Source organism: Rhinatrema bivittatum, chromosome 13, assembly GCF_901001135.1.
Source record: "Rhinatrema bivittatum chromosome 13, aRhiBiv1.1, whole genome shotgun sequence".
In the NCBI taxonomy this organism is placed as follows: domain Eukaryota; kingdom Metazoa; phylum Chordata; class Amphibia; order Gymnophiona; family Rhinatrematidae; genus Rhinatrema; species Rhinatrema bivittatum.
In genome coordinates this window covers 26367347-26388123 of record NC_042627.1, presented here as the reverse complement: position 1 = coordinate 26388123, position 20777 = coordinate 26367347, and the positions used below count along the sequence as shown (strand labels likewise).

Genomic DNA, 20777 nt, shown 5'->3' with positions numbered 1-20777 from the left:
GCAGGACAGGGAGGGGAAGGTGGGGGAGAGGGAATGGGGAAAGCCAGCGGGGCTCCTCGAGGGCTCGGCGTGCGCAATTTGCACTAGTGTGCACCCCCTTGTGCGCGCCAACCCCTGATTTTATAACATGCGCACGGCTGCGCACGCATGTTATAAATTCGGGCGTACACATTTGTGTGCGCCGGGTTGCGCGCACAAATGTACACCCCCGCATATGTTTTAAGATCTGCCCCATAGTTTTCTGGCATTTGGCATGTTCAAACTACATAGTGGATGAAAGAGGATAACGACCAAATTGGCCCATCCAGTCTGCCCAGGTGCAATTCATCCACGTTAAGTAGATGAGCACATAGATTTCCCATATTTAATCCAACACCAATTCTCACCCCCCCCCCACAATCTTGTCTTTTACTCCATCTCTCCATCCTTTACCCACCGCTGCCCTCCACATCTGTCTCGGGCATGGCCAAAACTGCTGGCTTTTACCACCTCTGCTGGTCGACTATATCAGGCCTTGTCATCTTCAACTTTGTTTCTATAAACACCAGGCTTTCTTCATGTCTTATTACCAAGTTTTAGAATTATCGCCATAGCCAACAAATTAGTGATATTGTCTATAAAAAAAAAAAAATCCCATCCAGTCTTCCCATATTCACCGTGTTTTAACCCTGGTCCCTCCCAGCGGGTTATTCCAGCCACCTCAGAAGCCATTTGCAGTCAAACCACTGCTGATTAGGGCTGTAACCGCCACTCTGTGCAGGTTACGCCAGCGCTTCTTTGCCAGGGCTTTTCACAGTGCTTATGCCACTTTTTTTTTTTTTAAACTCTGTTAGTCACTTTGTTTCTGCCCGCTCCTCTGGAAGTCCATTCCATGCATCCACCACCTCTTTCTTCTGTGAAGAAATCTAGCTCCTGAGTCTACTCCCCTGGAGCTTCACGCTAGGGCCTCTGGAAAAGGTTTTCTTCTCTGTCTGATTTATACCTTTGATGTATTTGACTCTCTCATACCCTCCCAAGTCCTCTCCTCTAGGATACACATATTTATATAGCTGGTGGTGCAAATGCTGCACAATTCTGGTAGTCCTTCTCTGGGCTGCCTGCAAAACCGTTTATGTCCTGAACTGAGTGCAATATTCTCTGCGAGGTCTGCTCAGAGACTGGTTATACCTTTCCTGGGTACCCCAGCATTCCTTGCCTCTGGCCATCAAATTATTCCTCTATTTTCCTACCTCAGGATCATCAGACGATCACCCTCTCTCCTGCTCAGGGAACATTAGCTTCTGTCCCCTTAACATATTATTCAGAAATCTTTCAATTCTAAAACAAAACAGCTTGCCAACCTTTGTTGTGTGCAAATGGATAGTTTCATCTATTTATCTGATTTTCCCCATCGTTTCTTTCCTCTTTGCATTTTTAATTTATTTATTTATTTTTTATTTTTATTATACCGAGTTTCATGATAGGAATCACATCAACCCGGTTTACAATTAACAATGTGAGTAAAGGCAGAGAGTAACAAAGTAAAGAACATTTCCCAATACAACAACAAATATAGTATGAATGCCAGTAAAATGCATTTTACAATACAATACAACAACAAATACAACAACAAATATAGTATGAATGCCAGTAAAATGCATTTTACTGGCATTTCTAATTTCAGCATTTGAGAAATATTCAATTTATGTTACTCTCCAATAAAGTCAGTAGCCCTTCAGAAAATACTTTCTCCTGTTTCATTTTTCTTACCCCATCCATTGATCAGTCATTCCCCTCCATACTTCAGTTTTTATCTCTTTCCCTCCTTCCCCCAAACCTTTTTTTAAACCCAGCTATGCTAACTACCTTAACCACATCCTCCAGCAAAGAATACATTGAGTGAAAAAGAATTTTCTCCAATATGTTTTGAATGTGCTAATCACTAATTTCATTGAGTGTCCTCTAGTCTTTGATTTTTTGAAATAGTAAATAATTGATTTATATTTAACTGTTCTATTCTACTCATGAAGTTATAGGCCTCTATCGTTACCATAACATCTGAGGGGGACGTGTGTGATTTCAAAAGTTCACATACATCATTATCTTTAGGTTATTCTTACATTGATCTGGTTAAATGTATCACAGGATACGTAGATTCCAGTTTTCATCAGGACTGATATGGCTGTTGGAATTTTGCACTACAGTTGTTCACTAGTGCCAATTCTTAGGATGATTACCGTGAAATGCTATTTTGAAAAAAAATAAAACATCATACAAGATTCTTCACGATTCTTGCAGTTTTCATCTCAAACCACAGCATGTCGAGTGTTAGATAAATGGTTAAACAGGGCCATGCAGAAAAGCATAGGTTTCCTGCTACGTCACAGCACATCGGCCAGAACCTCTGAGGTCTTGTGTGGTTAAAAAGAGCTGTTGCAAACATGTCTCTTCAAGTTTCAGTAAAGAAAGAAAACGAACCCTGGAGATTTTTGTTTAACTTATTACAGTCATTATAGCACTGCAAATAAGAGAACCAGACAACCAATAGTAAAGCAGAGAGCAAATACACTGTAATAATCCAATAACTGACTATAGTAAAATAATTATAGTAAGAAAGGAGATTATTTCACAAACCTTTCAGGGAGGTTTGGGGAAGAAAGGGGGGGCGGGGAGCTAAAGCTAAAGCTTTTTTGTTGTATAATGGTGATAGTATATGCAGCACTGTGCAAGACAAACACATGTAACCCCTCTTCCAGGGGTTGGGCCTGGAAGGCAGAGGTCACACCGTGTCCTGTGCCAACTCCTCTCTCTCTGTCTGTCTCATGGCCTCATGGTATTGGGTACTTTCCGACAAGGGGCAGGGGGAGGAGGAATACTCCTACAAGGCCCAAGATGTGTGGGGTGAGTTTCTCTCTCTCCTGAGAAGGTTTAGCTTACTTTCAGTGGGAGGGATGCAAGGGCCAGCAAAATGCTCTGAACAGTCAAGTTGTGTATCCAAAGAAAACTTTACTGTAGCAATTATTCCAAATCACGTTAAGGCACTATACAAACCACTTCTTGGCACATTTCTCCAACTTTCTTTATCTGTTCAAGTGTCTTTCAGTAGATGGGCCTGGTAAAGAATTCACCCTCCAGTGCACGAAAAAGTAAGGCCATTACGTTTCATAGACAACATCTTTTTACTGTGGTCAGGCAGTGTGACAACCCCGGGGGGAATTGTTTCAGTAGCTCAATGACCATGATTCACATTTGCAGTTCACGAATCACTACAGTGAGCAGTCAGTGGCTTTTTTTGGATACTCTAATTTCTCTGCGGAATGGAGGTTTTCAGTTTACTGTAAACCTGACAGTAACACACTTTTGCCATACACCAGTCATTAGCCACAAAAACAAACAGAATTTACCAGTGGGACAGTTCTTGAGAATTTATAGGCTGTGTTCCACACCTGAGATTTTTGAGAATTGTGCTTTGGATATGAAACATCAATTTTTGGAAAGGGAATATACCTACATAGATTTGTGAAAAGTGCCTATACCTGTACTAAGTGGGCTAACCGTGATCTGCTATTACAACAGCAGAGGATTTCACCCAATTCAAGATCGGTATGGATGTTGCCTTATAATTCAATGATTTACAAGGCACAATGGCGTAAACAATGCCATTGGGTAATCTTGGGATTATATCTGCATTTTTCTGAACTCCCTTTGTTTGCATTAGCTGGTTTTCCTTTTTCCTTTTTCCTTCTCATTCCAAGTTCAATTTTCCTTGTTACATGTAACTGCTATTTCCGCACTATTGTTCAAGTTTTAAGTTTATTTTGCACTCCTGTTTCATGTGAACCAGCATGATGGGACTATTGTCTTGAATGTTGGTATATAAAAAACTTAAATAAATAAATAAATAAATAAATTAAGGAGAGGATACAATATCAGGAATAAGAACTGTTGGAGGTCCTTCTTTGATTGTACTGTACACCTTTCACAGGATTCAGGAGATAGGGGTCATCATCCCAATGGCTGGTGCAGTGTTTGTCCTTATTCTTTTGATGGTACACTATTAATTTCTCCTTTCACTCAACTCTGACTACATGATGCTACCACATGTTCTTCAGCAGTGATATGTGATGTGGTGTACTTGCCCCTCTGATAAATGTGACAAAACTATACGTACATTACAAGTCCATATACAAAAGCATCAGAGTTAAATTTCATGCCAACGGCTGGAGGCACCATTGGTTGAACACTTTCATTCATTTTAAGATTTCAAGTTTGCTGCACTTAAAAACCGTTTTGATTAATTTTATATTGTAAAAGCGGTATATAAACATTTTTAAATAAAATAAAATAAAAGCCATTTCACAGTTGTCAAGGTGGTGATTTTGACAGAATCTTAATCCACAACAAGAACAATGATGGATTTATTCTTTAAAACTTTGCTCCTTTGGGGTTCAACAGAGAGATTTGACTGTTCAATTTTTAAAAAAAATATATATTTTTTTAAATCCTCTGATTTTTCTCCATTCTGCAGGTGGATAGGAACATTCTTTTTCAAAAAGGAAGACATCATCAGGGTTGTGAGCTCACTTCCTGTTTATGAAATGGTGAGGAGACTTGTTTGTCTGTTTGAACATTGTGACTACTGTTAGTGATTTCAGCAATTGGCACACATCTTCATTTATTAGGCTATTTTTATTTCATTCTTCACAATGGATACTGGTTTCATCCTCTCCTGGTCATTTCCCTGTTGAAAGCTGGTGCTGCTGAAACACTAGCATCAGGATTTCTCCTGGACAAAGCATTGTTTGTAGCACTTTTGAACTACCACAGATAAGTGTCTGATTATTATGTTTATAGATTTTTGTGATTTGTTATGACTTTTTGGCACATCACACTTGTTTTACTGTGAAGGGAGTTTTACACCGTTCTTTCTATTGTGAAGGGAGTTTTGGACATTTAATATGACAGAAAATCACACTACTGAACTTTAATTACATAGAAACATAGAAATGATGGCAGAAGAAGTCCAAACGGTCCATCCAGTCTGCCCAGCAAGGTTTTACACTTTTTTTTCCCATACTTTTCTGTTACTCTTGTCCCTTTAAATAATTTTTTTGGTTCTATTTCCCTTCCACCCCCGCCATCGTAGATAGCAGTGCTGGAGCTGCATCTGAGTGAAGTATCCAGCTAATTGGTTTGGGGTAGTAACCGCCATAATAAGCAAGCTACTCCCACGCTTGTTTACCCAGCCTGTGCAATTCAGTCCATGTTGGTTGTTTGAATATAAATCATCTTTTCTTCATTCCCCCTGCCGTTGAAGCAGAGCGCTATGCTGGATATGCTTTGAAAGTGAAGTATCAGGAATTTTTAGTTTTGGGGTAGTAACCGCCGTAACAAGCAAGCTACTCCCCTGCTTTTATGTGGATGCAAAGCCTTTTTCCCACATTTCCTCTTGCCATTGAAGCATAGAGCAATGTTGGAGTCGCATTAACCGTGTGTATGTTTATTGAATAACGATATTCATCTCCAGGTAGTAGCAGTCATTCCCGCAAGCCACCCCCATGCTTCTTCTCGTCATTCACATCCTCTAGACTTTATGGATCCACAGTATTTATCCCACGCCCCTTTGAAATCCTTCACAGTTTTGTTTTTTTAAACCATCTGAAGTCCATAAGCACAGTTAGACCAGTTGCATGTTTCCCTTAGAATGAGTAATGGATTTATATGACATCACTAGTAGGTCACACAAAAATGTATTACTAAAAAGTTTTTCATTCAAAGATTATCCTAGTGAAATCAACTTTTGATAATTGATTTTTCAAATATTTGATTTTCAGTATTATCTCCAGTAGCTTTCTAGGAACCATAGTAACATAGTAATGATGGCAGATAAATATCAAATGGTCCATCAAGTCTGCCCAGCAATTTGATTATGGTAGTAACTACCATTCCATGAAAGTTACTCCCATGCATTCTGTTAAGCGTAGTAACTGCCACTCTGTGCAGGTTACCCCCATGCGTTCTGTTAAGCGTAGTAACTGCCGCTCTGTGCAGGTTACTCCCATGCGTTCTGTTAAGGGTAGTAAACTGATGTCCCGTGTAGGTTACCCCATGCAAAAATGATACACCATCCCTTTCTTTCAGTCTTTATGGATCCACAGTATTGATCTCATGCCCTTTTGAATTCATTCTCGTCTGCACCACAACTTCTGGGAGGGCATTCCAGGTATCTACCACCCTCTCCATGAAGAAACATTTCCTGATATTGGTTCTGAGTCATCCACCCTGGATCATCTTATCGTGACCCCTAGTTCTACTTTTTCTTTTCCAACAGAAAACATTTGAAGTTTGTGCATTGTTAACACCTGTCAGGTAGCTGAAGATCTGTATCATATTACCCCTACATCTCCTCTCCTCCAAAGTATACATATTAAGATCCTTTAGCCTCTCCTCATAGGTTTTCTGAAACAGAGCCCACACTATTTTGGTCGCCTTCCTCTGGACCGTTTCCATCCAGTATCTATCCTTTTTGAGATACAGTTTCTAGAACTGAATACAATACTTCAGGTGAGGCCTCACCAAGGATCTGTACAAGGGCATTATCACTTCCCTTTTCCTGCTGGTTATACCTCTCTCTATGCAGCATAGCATCTTTCTGGTTTTAACTACTGCCTTGTCACATTGCTTCGCTGCCTTCAGATCGCCAGACACAATCACCCCAAAGTCCCTCTCCTGGTCCATGCATGATAGACGTTTACCCCGTATCACATACAGCTCTTTTGGATTACTGCAACCCAACTGTAGGACTCTGCACTTCTTGGCATTGAATCACAGCTGTATAAACTGATTATCTATTGACCCAAACTCAACTGTCATACAGCATACAGAAACAAAAAGAGGTCAAATCAATGACTTTGTTTGACCTCCTGGTATCATAAACAGTATGAGCAGCCCATCAATTCAGGTGGAAAGCAAAGCTGCCAAATCTTCAAGTTTTCTTAAATCATTTTTCATTCTCTACTTCTTCAGGTGTGTCCATTCTATTGCAGATCCTAGTGTCATCCGCATAAAGACAAACTTTTCCTTCTAACCCCTCCGCAATGTCACTCACGAAGATAACAAACAGAACGGGTCCCAAAATCGATCCTTGAGGCATGCCACTTAACACCGTTCTGTCATCAGAGTGCGTTCCATTTACCATTACCCATTGTTTTTTGTCAGTGAACCAGTTAGTAATCCACTCAACCACCTTGGCACCCACAAACTAGCTTCTCATTTTATTAATGAGTCTCTTATGCGGGACTGCATTGAAAACTTTGCTGAAATCCAAGTAAATCGCAGGCACTTTTCCTTGATCCAGTTCTCTAGTCAAAAAACGTCAATCAAAAACGTCAATCAGATTTGTCTGGCAGGACCTTCCCCTGGTGAATCCCTGCTGCCTCAGGTCCTGCAACCCACCAAATTGTAAATCGTTCACTATCCTTTCCTTCAGCAGAGTCAAGAAGACATAAGGGAAAAAGCACAGGAAGGCTTCTACGGCCAAGTCCCAAAGCAAAGAACGTCAAGCAGCATTGTCTGATTTATCAAGAAGGCTCCTCACCCAGTAAAAATGTTGCTAGCAGCAATTTATGGGTTTGACAGTTGCTTGATTTTGATTGATTATAAATATTACTAGTCTTAACATAAGGCTTGGGGCTAACTGCATGGAGCCGCAGTTACTACCCTTGAGAGAACCACGGGGGTATCCTGCATGGAGCAGCAGATTCTACCATAAGAAGCTTGCTGGGCAGACTGGATGGGCCATCTGGCTTTTTTCTGCCATCATACTGCAAGGAGGGAAAGGTTTTGTGAAACCTGGACAATTCCATTTTCAAATGAGTCAGCTCCTTTTTCATTGCAGACAGCTGAAAGCAAATTGGACAACCCTTAATTCTCCAAATGGTAGACCTTAGGACATAAGTGTCACAGATGTTACATTGAATAAAAGATTCAGCTAATAGTGATTAACATACAAGTAGTGAGATTGGTTATTAAGCTTTATATTAATTATTTAACCTAAGTAGTTTGAAAAACTATGTAAGAAGAAACATCTTAGGGGAGGGTGAAAGTGGGGCAGGGATGGAGAGAAAAACAACTCGAAGATACCAGACCTTTATTCCTTTAACAAACAGTAAATTTCAAACCATGCAAAGACAAAGAATGCAGAAAAATAAATGTCAGTAAAAGCACTTTATATTATGGCTAACTTAAAATAAAAATTCAGTTTCAGACTTATCTGAACAGCACATCAAAAATGTGGAATTCTCTCCCTAACAACTTACGGAAAGATAGAGACAATGTTCCTTTCAGCTGAAAACTTTATTGTTTAAAGAAGCCTTTGATGGAATTTAATTGGCTTTAACCCTCAAGATATGAGCTGACATTTTTCCTTATTATATCTACACATCAGCATTGTATTATTACTGTTTGTTTTATCTGTCTTTGTACCTTGCCTCCCAGTACTGTGGGATAATGAAAATAATAAATTCATTTAATTAATTAATTAAATACATACATACATACATAAATAAATAAATGACTAACTAATGTCAAGGATCCCTGCCCCAAAGCAGAAAGGAAAGAAGATGGAGCAGTTGTAGGTCTGCCATTGTGGTAGATCACCTAGAAGGTGGTGAGCTATATGGAGACTACCAGGACACCTTCCTGAACATAACCTTCTTTAGATACCATATGAAGATGGAGAATGGAGGCCTGAAACACTGCAAAGAGGATGCAGCTCCTTGTGGCTGTAGCTCTCGTTGTTACGAGCGCGCGCGGGCGCGGTCGTCGTAAGCGGGTGGTGGTGAGCCCTTGGGCCACGGCAGGACTCAAGGAGGGGCCCCAAGCCACACCGTGGGAGGTGAGCTGAGCAGGCATGGTGAGCCAGGCAGGCAGGAACAGAAGCAGGGAGTCCGACCCTCAGCCGGACCTGCATGCCCATGGTAGCCAACACGGGGAAGTTGACTAATGAACGGTCCTCCGACTGTTCCCGGCCCTTTCGGACCTGCCGCAGGGAACGGCAATGGGCAGCAGGCCGGACAGAGGCGAGGGCAGACAGTCCTTAAACAGAAGACATCAGACGGGGCAGAAGCAGGCTGAAGCAAGACGGAGACATCAGGACAAGGGCTGAAGCGAGACACAGGCAGGATCCAGGCGAGCAGGAACTCCGATGCTGGGATACTCACATCCGAAGCCCCCTCGGCTGGCAGAAGCTCAAGAGCCCGTGGGACGAATCCCTCCTGTTGGCCACTCCAGGGCCCAACAGGACAGAAGGCTCAGGAACCAGACGAGGACGTAGGTCAAGGCAGAGACAGGAAGACATCCGGGCAAGGGCTGAAGCAGACACTGTAGACAAGGCTGGACGGAAACATGGCACTGTCCATCAGGGCGCCCTACTCAGCCCACCCGTGGGACTGAGTCGCGGACCACCCTGTCCCAGACACGCCCTACACAGCCCAGGAAGGCTGGTCGCGGACCACGCTGAGAAGGAGGGTGCAGGGAAACTCCAGGCGAACAGGAACTCCGATGCTGGGATACTCACATCCGAAGTCCTTACGGCACAGGAACAAACATCTAGGCAGAGACACTGGACAGGGATCCATCAAAGCATATGATGATCACGGAAGACCTGGATCAGCACGGTTACAGACGACTGTAGGACCTGATCCGAAGGCCCTTTGCAAGTGAACAGAAAGTCCTTAAATACTGGAGGTAGAAGGCAACTCCCTGTTTGGCGACGCCCTTCTCCCTAGGAGAAGGGCGTCGCCAAACAGGAAGTCCAAACGCTGGCAAGCAATCCACAGGCACAGCTAGGCCTCTCAGGCCCTGGAGCAAGTCCCGGATGGAACACAGGCGAGGCCCAGGCTTCAGAGCGGCCTCTGGAGGAAGGTAAGAGACCTCCTGTAGCGCAGCAGCAGGGGGGAATCGCAACACTCGTCCTCTACGGGTTCATCAAACTCAGTCTACATCTGGAGGAGTACTGCGGCACAGGACATCAGATTTGCAACCTTCGACTGCTGAGGGCCATTTGGACTTTGTTGAAAAGGAAGAAATCATCACCCTTCTCTTTTTAACCTCATTTCCTACAGGGAACCTGGACTTAGAAGATCACCATGTCTGTTTCCCCTAATAACTTAATAACCATTCATCCAATTTTATTCAAATTTGTGCCCTCAATACCCCCGACATTTAGCGACTGATATTCAAAAAAAGCTGAACTCCTAAATTTAGGCTCCTATTTTCAGCCGAATTTAAGGACCTAAGTTTTCAGCTGAAAATTCACATCAATATAGGTGCCTACATTTTGGCCTGCTATTTATTTGCCTAGATTTAAGCTTCTAATTTAGGTGCCTAGTTCTGAAAATCAGTGCTAAGCTCTTAATTTTGTTTCCCTCCACCCCCGTAACTGCCTATTTTTTAGGATCCAAAATTTAGGTACTCAGCCCTAGTAAATTTTCAATAGGGCAAATTTAGGAGCCTAACCCCTTTGAAAATTGCCCCTAAGAATTCTTTTTTTTTTCTTTTATGGAAACAGGTCAGTTACGTTTAATTCAGCTGAAATCTCAAGGAGGTCAGAGAACACTGTAACGTCACCGAGGATTTTTACAGCTGCCCTGCCAGACGTTTGGTGATGTCATGGCCTAATATGGCTAAATAAAGGTGGAGCTCTTCAGACCCTCGCAATTAAAAAGGGCTCTCCTGCCTTTTAAGGCCACCCACAGGAAAAAAAAAAAAAAAAAGGCCTTCCTCAGATTACAAGGAAAAGAAAAAGTACTACAATCAGCAAGGAAAGTCTGGAAGATTTTCCCAGATCTAAGCACAGAAAAGAAAAGAACTGATGAAGTACAGACGTGCATAGAAGAAAGGGGGAGTATGCCTGGCTCTCTGGTGACCAGCAAAAATAGCAGTTTTTGAAGATGGAAGAAAAAGAATTGTAAACATGCCAGAAACCAAGATCCTTCTGAAACTGCAAAACACTTGGAAATAATACTGTTCAGGGAGTCCACACAGAAAATACCCAGGCTCAGAGAGAGTAGAATGGAAAAAGAGAAACAAATAGACAAGTTCTTTTCCAGGTCTGTCTGCCTTGACTAGATTGTAAGCTCTATGGGGGCAATTTTCAAAGGAGTTATGAACGTAAATGTAACATACTATCGTAGCAATTTTCAAAAGCCATTTATTCGAGTAAGGTGCATTTACACGAGAAAATCCTATAGACAATTCAATGGTAGACATTGCAGCAATTTTAAAAAGCCCACTTACTTGAGTAGAGTGCATTTATCAAGTAAAACCCAGTTTTACTTGGGCAAATGCTTTTAAAAATCAGGCCCTATGTGTATCTGCACACTTATAGAAAGGATCAGTACTAGTAGTAGTATGGCCAAGAAGAAGCCCTGACTACCATGAGATTGAAGAGGTAAACCAAAGAGCTGAGGAAGCCCCATCTACTTAGTTACACGTAACAGCATCTATTTCTTTTTTTTTTTTTAATTTTTTATTTATGCTGCTTTTTGATTTTACAAAGAGGAAATAATTTAGACAGTATACAATTAATTAATTTAACAATACTCATTACATATTGAAAGTTTATACTGTCCATTATCCATTATGAAAAAAAAAAAACTAAAGAAATAAGGATACTCCAGGTAAGGATAAAGTACTTTGAGCAAAGATTTAGGAAAACAGTAAAATAAACTTATACAATTGAAAAGAGAGACAATATTCCTAGTATTACATTACTTTCTGCCTCGTCCTTGCTAATACTCAAGGGGAATGAGAATAAGAATCAAGGAAAGTACGTAATTGGTTAACCTCAAAATACACATACTTTTGCCCACTTTTCCAAATTTCGCATCTACATGGGTATTTTATAGTCATTTTCCCTCCCTTACTTTCCACTTCAGCTCTAAGCTCTAAGAACTTTTTCCTTCTTATTTGAGTCATTCTGGAAAGGTCAGGATATACCCAAATCCTACCGCCATGAAATTCTTCTAACCTGTGCCTCATAAATAATTTAAAGACTGCATCTCTGTCACTTATAAATACAAAACTGACATGCAATGTTGTTCTAACCTCTATCTTAGTTTCCAAGGTGGTCTCTAATATTTCAGATAGATTTAATATTTGTTCTGCTGCTTTGTTACTTTCTAGTGCCTTACCCTTAGTATCTACATAGTAAATTTTTGCAATAGTAGGCATAACATTATCAGGCCACTTTAATATACCAGAAAGATACTCCTTGAACATATCTAATGGTGATGTTAAATTTAACTTAGGAAAGTTCAATATTCTTAAGTTTAGATATTTTTGATGATTTTCTATCATTTCCAGTCGTTTGTTATGCAAAATTTCAGTTTTTGTAAACCTCTGATGACATGTTTCCAACGTAATTATTCTCTTCTCCATTTCTCCTTCTGTTTTTTCAATCTTTAATATTGATGATTCTAAACTTTTTGATTGCAGGTTAGATTCCGATGTTTGTTTCATTAAATTAACTATGGCGGTTTCGAGAGATGTTATTGCAGACCATAATGATTCCATAGTGATCTCATTTGGTTTAGTTGGCAATATTTTAACTTCCTTGTCCATTTCTACTATCCCCTTATTAACAAGATTATCTCCACTTTCCTCTTTTTCTGGAGTTAGTACAAACGACTGTTCCATAGGATATTTTGGAGGAGAAGGGGTAGACGGGGCACCGGGGCTAAGAGATATTTCGGCCGGGAGAACAGATATTTGCTCTGTATCTGTATCTCCAATGGCCTCTGCTCCCGGTTGATGACTAGGAGCTGTTGGGAAAAACGTCGGTATCTGTGTTTGAATTGGTTTGGGTAAAGGAGAGGATGTAATTGCCTCTCTTACCTTCGCCTTTCTTTTAGTATGCGGCATTATTAACTTAGGTAAATATTTAATTGATATCGAGTATTCTCCCTACAGTTGTCTACTCTATTTACTCCTATCCTGGAGGGGTTGGGAGCAGCTAACTTTAAATAAATTGTTTACTCACAATTAGAAGAAACTTTCAAATATGGATTCGTCCATTTAAAAATTTTTCTTTTGCGACACGCGCCGGGACGGCGACAAGCGCCGAGGGTGTCCAGATTTTATATTGAACGCCGGTCCCCTTATGATGACGTCAGCGCGCCTAACCGCGGGAGTCCAGGAGCGGGATATCCTCTCCCTTTCTGCTCTACTCAGAGCTCGTCCGGTCGTCCAACAAATTCCAAAAGGAAAAGGTTAGCTGCTCCTCCAGCGAAGCGCCGAGGGTGTCCAGATTTTATATTGAACGCCGGTCCCCTTATGATGATGTCAGCGCGCCTAACCGCGGGAGTCCAGGAGCGGGATATCCTCTCCCTTTCTGCTCTACTCAGAGCTCGTCCGGTCGTCCAACAAATTCCAAAAGGAAAAGGTTAGCTGCTCCTCCAGCGAAGCGCCGAGGGTGTCCAGATTTTATATTGAACGCCGGTCCCCTTATGATGACGTCAGCGCGCCTAACCGCGGGAGTCCAGGAGCAGGATATCCTCTCCCTTTCTGCTCTACTCAAGAGCTCGTCCGGTCGTCCAACAAATTCCAAAAGGAAAAGGTTAGCTGCTCCTCCAGCGAAGCGCCGAGGGTGTCCAGATTTTATATTGAACGCCGGTCCCCTTATGATGACGTCAGCGCGCCTAACCGCGGGAGTCCAGGAGCAGGATATCCTCTCCCTTTCTGCTCTACTCAGAGCTCGTCCGGTCGTCCAACAAATTCCAAAAGGAAAAGGTTAGCTGCTCCTCCCAACAGCATCCATTTCTGATGCATGTTCAGGAAGGAGGAATGGAAGGGGGTATACAAGTGTTTTCTCAACTTATAGTTAAAAAAAAAAAAGCAGGCTGTACTAACAAGAAAAAAATAACCTTTTGTAACACACATAGTTGAACAGGATAGATATGGAAGAATGGGAAATTATTAGGAAGGGAATGGCGAATAAAATGGTGGATGTCATAATGCCTCTGTATCGCTCCATGGTGAGACCACACTTTGAATACTGTGTGCAGTTCTGGTCACCACATCTCAAAAAAGATATAGTTGCACTGGTAAAAGTACAGAGAAGGGCAACCAAAATGATAAAGGGGCATGAAACAGCTCTCCTATGAGGAAAGACTAAAAGAGTTAGGGTTGTTCAGCTTGGAGAAGAGATGGCTGAGGGGAGATATGATAGAGGTCTACAAAATCATGAAAGGCCTTGAACGGGTAAGTGTTAGGGGTGTGCATTTGTTTGCAACTATTGGCAATCCACAACATATAGGCCCATATTCGTTGTATTCATGGGGAAGCGAAATGTATCGCGATTCCCTCGAATACAAAGAATCTTCACTGAATTATTTGGCCGTCTAAAGGAGCGAATTTAAACAAAACCCCCACCCTCCTGACTCCCCCAAGACTTGCCAAAACTCCCTGGTGGTCCAGCGGGGGTCTGGGAGCCATCTACTGCACTCATGCCGTTGGCTGCTGGTATTCAAAATGGCGCCGATAGCCCCTGTGACATATTAAGGGCAAAGGCTATCGGCACCATTTTGATTACTGGCAGCCGACAGCCCGACTGCAGGAGATCGCTCCTGGACACCTGCTGGACCACCAGGGACTTTTGGCAAGTCTTGGGGGACCCTCTTGGTAGGAGCACAAGATGGCACCAGCCGTCCATTGCTCCTACCATGTGACAGGGGCCGACCAATGGCACCAGTAGCCCCTGTGACATAGTAAGGTCGAAGGCTATCGGCGCCATTTTGAATACCGGCAGCTGACGGTGTGAGTGCAGTAGATGGCTCCTGGACCCCCGCTGGACCACCAGGGAGTTTTGGTAAGTCTTTGGGGGGGGGGGTTCGTAGTTAATTCAATTTTAGCCTGGAAACAAATAAGAATGGAACGCATGAATGGATTGGAGCCCCCCCTTTCCAAATGCAACATATCTGCCCCCCCCCCCCCATGAATACGAATACCAAATGTAATGTATGCGGTCCCTCTGCACATCCCTAGTAAATGTGAATAGGTTATTTACTCTTTTGGATAATACAAGAACTAGGGGGCACTCCATGAAGTTAGCAAGTAACTCATTTAAAACAAATCATAGAAAATTCTTTTTCACTCAGCACATAGTTAAGCTCTGGACTTCATTGCCAGAGGATGAGGTTAAGGCAGTTAGTGTAGCTGGGTTTAAAAAAGGTTTGGATAAGTTCCTAGAGCAGAAGTCCACAATCTGCTATTAATCAATAAGGATTAGTAGCTTGGGATTTATTCATTTAATGTTTGGGTACTTGCCAGGTACTTGTGACTCGGTTGGCCACTGTTAGACACAGGATACTGGACTTGATGGACTCTTGGTCTGATCCAGTATGGCATATCTTATATTCTTATGATAAGAAAACTTGCAGATGTGGAGATATTACATTCACATAATTCACACGGGACTATTTTATTTATTCAAGGTTATAATCTTCCAAATGACATAAAAATGTTCCCTCAACAGAAGGAATTTTTGCAAAACTCACATCACACAATTTGAAGGAGTGGTAGTAGGTCTTCATATAATAGGTAGGACTATGAACTATGCTTTCTACTGTATCCTATAGTGTACAGATAGGTCAGATAAACAGAAGCAAACAACCCTGAAGGAAAGTAATGCATTCATAACTCATATGAGGGAGATTATTCTGGAAGGTACTGTGTATATGGAGATATAAGACCCTAATGAGAAAAAGTATATTTTCTATAGGGCAGACATGGACATATTCTAGATTGGACTTGATTCTGATTAAAACAAAAAAAAAAAGATAAGAGCAGTATCCCACAATACACCCAATCTCTGTCTCTAATCAGGCTGTACTGCAGGCAGCTTTAAAGCTTTCAATGATTTCAGATAAGGCAATTAATAAAACATGGAGTGAAGTAACAGTGGGCTGGAAACGAGGGTTCAAATTCTACTGCTGCTCTTTGTGAGCGTGGGAAATTGCTTTACTCTCCTTTGCCTCAGGTACAACGTAGATTGTGAGCCTTCCACGTGCAGGGAAATATCTACAGTACCTGAATGTAATCCTCTTTGAAGTGACAGAAGGCGGAATATAAAGTAAATAAAAAATATATGGAGGATGAACATAATGCTTGTAAAATACCCAGACATTTACCAGGAACTTAATAATACATGAGACCTTTTCTTTGTTATGTACACTAATGGCACAGGAGACATTTCTCCAAACGAGTAAAGTAGCTATGAGGCAGAAATTAACTGAAGCTGTGGTGAGGAGAAAAAGAACCAAAAATGAAGAGCTAAGTAGTACAGCAAGGGAATTGAAAACACTTCAAGATAAACGGAAACTACTGGCAATCAAAAGACACTTACTTGGTCAGGCAATTTTATAACATGCGTGCATGTTCTAAAACGGCAGCGTCCCTGGGTGCCGGCTGACGAACAAGCACATATATGCACCCATGCACCGGTTTAAAAGTTGCCATCTTAATGATATATTTGTTGTACAGAAATGCACAGAATAAATGTTATCGTAACCAGGTGTAAATTTCTCTACCACAGAAGAAAACCAGGCATCATGACATCTTCTGTCACCTCCTTATGAGTTCAAATGTTCACATTTACAATATATATTGGGCCTGTGCGTGCTTCTCCATTAAAACAAAAAATAATAAATCAGTAGGCTTTCTTTTCTGTGTATTAATAACTTTGTAGTCAGAACAGCTGCTGGTTTGTCAGTCAGTCAGTCTCTATTAGAGTCCTACTCCTCATCCCACCCCACCCTGAGAAACTAACAGTGAAACCAACCGGTCTTAGCCATACCTCTTGCAATTTTGTTTTAAGTCAAAACTAAAACTTTTTTAATCCTCTTCCAGGTGAAGCAGTCATGGATCAGGTTATTTACACTTTCAGATAATAGAAGGACTGAGGACATTCCATGAAGTTAGCAAGTAGCACATTAAAGACTAATCTGAGAAAATTCTTTCATTCAACGCACAATTAAGCTCTGGAACTTGTTGCCAGAGGATGTGGTTAGTGCAGTTAGTGAAGCTGGGTTCAAAAAAAGTTTGGATACGTTCTTAGAGGAGAAGTCCATTAATTGCTATTAATCAAGTTTACTTAGGGAATAGCCACTGCTATTAATTGCATCAATAGCATGGGATCTTCTTGTTGTTTGAGTAATTGCCAGATTCTTGTGGCCTGGTTTGGCCTCTGTTGGAAACAGGATGCTGGGCTTGATCGACCCTTGGTCTGACCCAGCATGGCAATTTTTTATGTTCACGTATGCCTTCTGATCATTTACACAGGTAAATCTATCGCAATACATGCCAGCAGCAGATACAGGAGCTGAAGGAAAGTTCTAGCACACTTATTGATACTATTTAGGATTTAAAGAAGATCTTTCTTTACAACTGCCTGAGCATGTCTAACATCCTGTCACCTCAATAAAGCCATCAATTTACTTGTTGAGATTCCTTTTAAAGTGCTATAAATATAGATCACCCTTTCAAAGAGAAGGACAATCCAGCCCAGACTGCAGCAGGAGCTTTTCAGGGGAATACTGCTGATGGAGCTCTTCACAAGATCTAAAAGTGTTAGCAAAAGCCAGCCACGCTCCTTCTCTCTTAAAGCAGCAGTGCCAGGGGGAAACGCTCTGAATAGCAGCTTCCTTGCTCCTTGGCTAGCTTGATGAAATAACATCAACAGAGGAAGCAATCTCATTTTGTTTTGTATCGCCACTATATTTTCTTTTTTTGTTGTTGTTGCTCAAATAAATTATTCTTGTGAACTTTGTTTTCATGAAAGGTGGTAGGGATTGGCAGCACTGGAAACTAAATCCCTCAGAAAAGCTATAATACAGGCAGTGACAGTGCAAGCTTCCCCACAATCCTTTTAAGGGAGAAAGAGATTAATTCAGTCTCCAAGTCGGCAGAGGGATCGAAGATTGAGCAGAGATTACAATATCGGACATTACCGACTATGGAATGTACACCAATATTTTTCATCTTTCGGATTATTTTTTTGTTTTCTGGAAATAGTTTACCCTATTTGCTAATAGGACATATTCTACTTCTTGAAAGTGAAACTTTTTTTTTTTTTTTTAGTTTGTTTGAAATGAAACAAAAACGGGATCATTTGTCACATCTTGCACTTTCTTTTTAAATGAATGCACATCCCTGTAATCAACATTATCCTTACCAGCAACCTAAAGGTGAAAGTCTCTAACTGCAGCAATCCACTCAAGCAACCAGGCTACTTTATTACTTAGACTTCCACACTTTTCAGAATAACGGTTAGGTTTTACGTTACCCTGACATGTGTCTCAAAGCAGTCCTAAGGTTATCCAGCTAACTTAGCTGGATACAGCTGAAAATTGGCTAAGTTAGGTCCGCCCTATGATATCGGGCAAAGTTTTAGCCAAATAAGTCCCCGAGATATTCAAAAGTAGGCGTTTAGAGGGATCACTCACATGTTATCTAGCTAAATGCCTTTGAATATGGACTCCTTGGTTTGTGAACAAGAGTTGTGATTACTTCTTGGGCTTTGATAAGGATCAAAACAGAAGTTCCCCAATTTACTTAACTTCAAAATGGCAGGCACCGCTGACGGCAAACTATAAGCAGAACTAACTTCACGGGAATGACGCCAATATCAGGACAAAGGGGGGTATTTAATGTTTCCTTGAATTGACAAATTGGTTCAAGTTTTCCCCCCGTGCTAGTGCTTTAATAGGAGGTTGGTAGATACTGTAGTAAGGAAATCCACTGATGGGAGAAGAGCTTCCTACAATGTGGCGCCTGCCATGAGAAGCGCCTACAGAATGATAATGAAAGAAGCAATGTCCGGCCAAGTTCAAACTAACGATCTGGTTTTACTATTGTACAATCAACAGTGGAAAATAGCTTCGTTTAAAATGAAATTCAACTGTTTATTTTGTTTAATTGCGGGTCACAGTTCAAACAATACTCAAAGGAACCAGAGAGCCTGAAAATCCAAGCAGATGTGACCACAAACTGCGCAGTCTGCTCTCGCCTTCACTTGCCTTACAGCTGGCACCTGAAGAATTGGTGCACTTTCCCTGCTAAGCTCATCTTTTGTAGCTTTTTTTTGTTCATTTCATTTTACTGGCGTCACGAAGTTGTATTGTGTATAATTTGAACAAAAGCACAGACTCATCTGGGAGTCTACTAGTTTATTCCAAAATCATCATTTTGGTATCAGCAACGTTTTGCAGATTTCCTCAGCTGAATCCTGCCAAAACTATGAGTGCTGAAATTACCCCAGAACAAACCTTTGGCACCAGGAATTACATTCGGAAGACCTGTAAGAGAAATCTCCGAGTCAACCTTTCTTCCCACGCCCTGCATACCCTTCCCCTGTGGGGTAAAAAGAGCGATCTAACTGTGTACTTTGGAAGTAGACCTCAAGGAAGCTGATCTCCTCCCTACTCCTCTTCCCTTCTGCTATTTTCTAGCCCCATCATCTCACTTATTCCCGACATATTTCTGCATGTTTCCTTTTCTCCCCTGTAAACATGCCTCCTGTCATTAAATCCCATTCACTCATTATCCCACAAATGAGATGAAAGCTCTACTGAGCAGGGAATGCTCTTTTGTGTTTTTGTGCAGCACTGTGTATGCTGAGTAGCACTATGGAAGTGAAGTGAAGTCCCTGTACCAGTCCAACACCCTTTTCAATAACAGACAAAAGAATAAGTACTGCAAATTTCATAGCTAGATTGTAGCACCCCTCTCAGTATTTTCAGCACATCTGATAACTAACCGGATACATTCAAGTTTAACCTATTAATATTAAAAAAAACTTTGTATGTATCACCTATTAACTTTGAGACTGATATTCAGTGCTACTTAGCCAGATAATCATTGACTTATCTGGATAAATGGCAGCCACTGAATATTCGGCTGCAATCAGCGGTCACCACTTAGCTGGATAAGTAGTTACTGGGATATCTACTGGGCGGGAAGTGGGCATAATGGGTAGGCGATACTTATCCAGTTATATTAACTGGATAAGTTAGACTTCCGCTATAGTAGGTCTAAACTTAGCTGTATACGGTTTATCAGGTTAAGTGGCGATTTCTACTGGGATAGTCAGCAGCATAGCCATGCTGCTGACTATCCCTTGTAAATTAGCCAGATAAGTCTAATCCGGCTAAGTTACTTTCTCTCTCTCTCTTTCTTTAAAGTAAGATAAAGCTAAAACAGACTGTTCTTTGGGGTTAGGTCTTTTTGTGCTTCCTCATGCTTCAAATTGTAAATCTTGTTTTGTTTAACCCTGTCCGTCTCTATTCCCCACATACTGAATATGTACAGAGCTGTGCACACGGATAACACTTTCTACAAGAACAGGTAATGAGCAACCCACTGTATTTGTAAGGCTTAGCTGACGTGCTCAACGTCACCGTTTGGAGCGCCAAGCAACCGCTGCCTCACTTGCCATGCGGTCATTTTTCGGCACAACCCTCTGTGTTGGGAACAAGGGTGCCACTGCACCTTCCATTGCACAGCATATGCCTCCTAAACCGTTTTCCACCCCCGCCGCTATGAAAATTGTTTCAACGCCCCAGCAGAGAACCGCGGACGTCAGACTGCGTCCTTTCACACAAGGCGCATGGCTCACCTCCCCAGCTCTTCTCCAATCTCATAGAAATCTTCCACCTTCTGTTGCTTGAACACAGCCATGCTCGGGCTCCTCATTGATGATCTTCACAAATGCTGCTGGAGCAACAGAGTGAAAAGTTAGC

At 41.6% G+C, this 20777-nt stretch overlaps 1 protein-coding gene across 5 annotated transcripts in view; it reads right to left on the bottom strand.

Annotated features, from left to right (window-relative positions):
• Window positions 1-20777, bottom strand: part of DAPK2 (death associated protein kinase 2) — a 157147-nt gene that overhangs the window by 105407 nt on the left and 30963 nt on the right. For 4 of the 5 annotated variants that reach the window (XM_029575121.1, XM_029575122.1, XM_029575123.1 and 1 more), the window contains exon 2: window positions 20654-20748. In XM_029575121.1, the coding sequence (XP_029430981.1) occupies window positions 20654-20730 (77 nt within the window). In that variant the 5' untranslated portion in view covers window positions 20731-20748. Of the gene's footprint in view, window positions 1-20653; window positions 20752-20777 lie in introns of all 5 variants that reach the window. The other variant, XM_029575119.1, reaches the window with a different exon arrangement.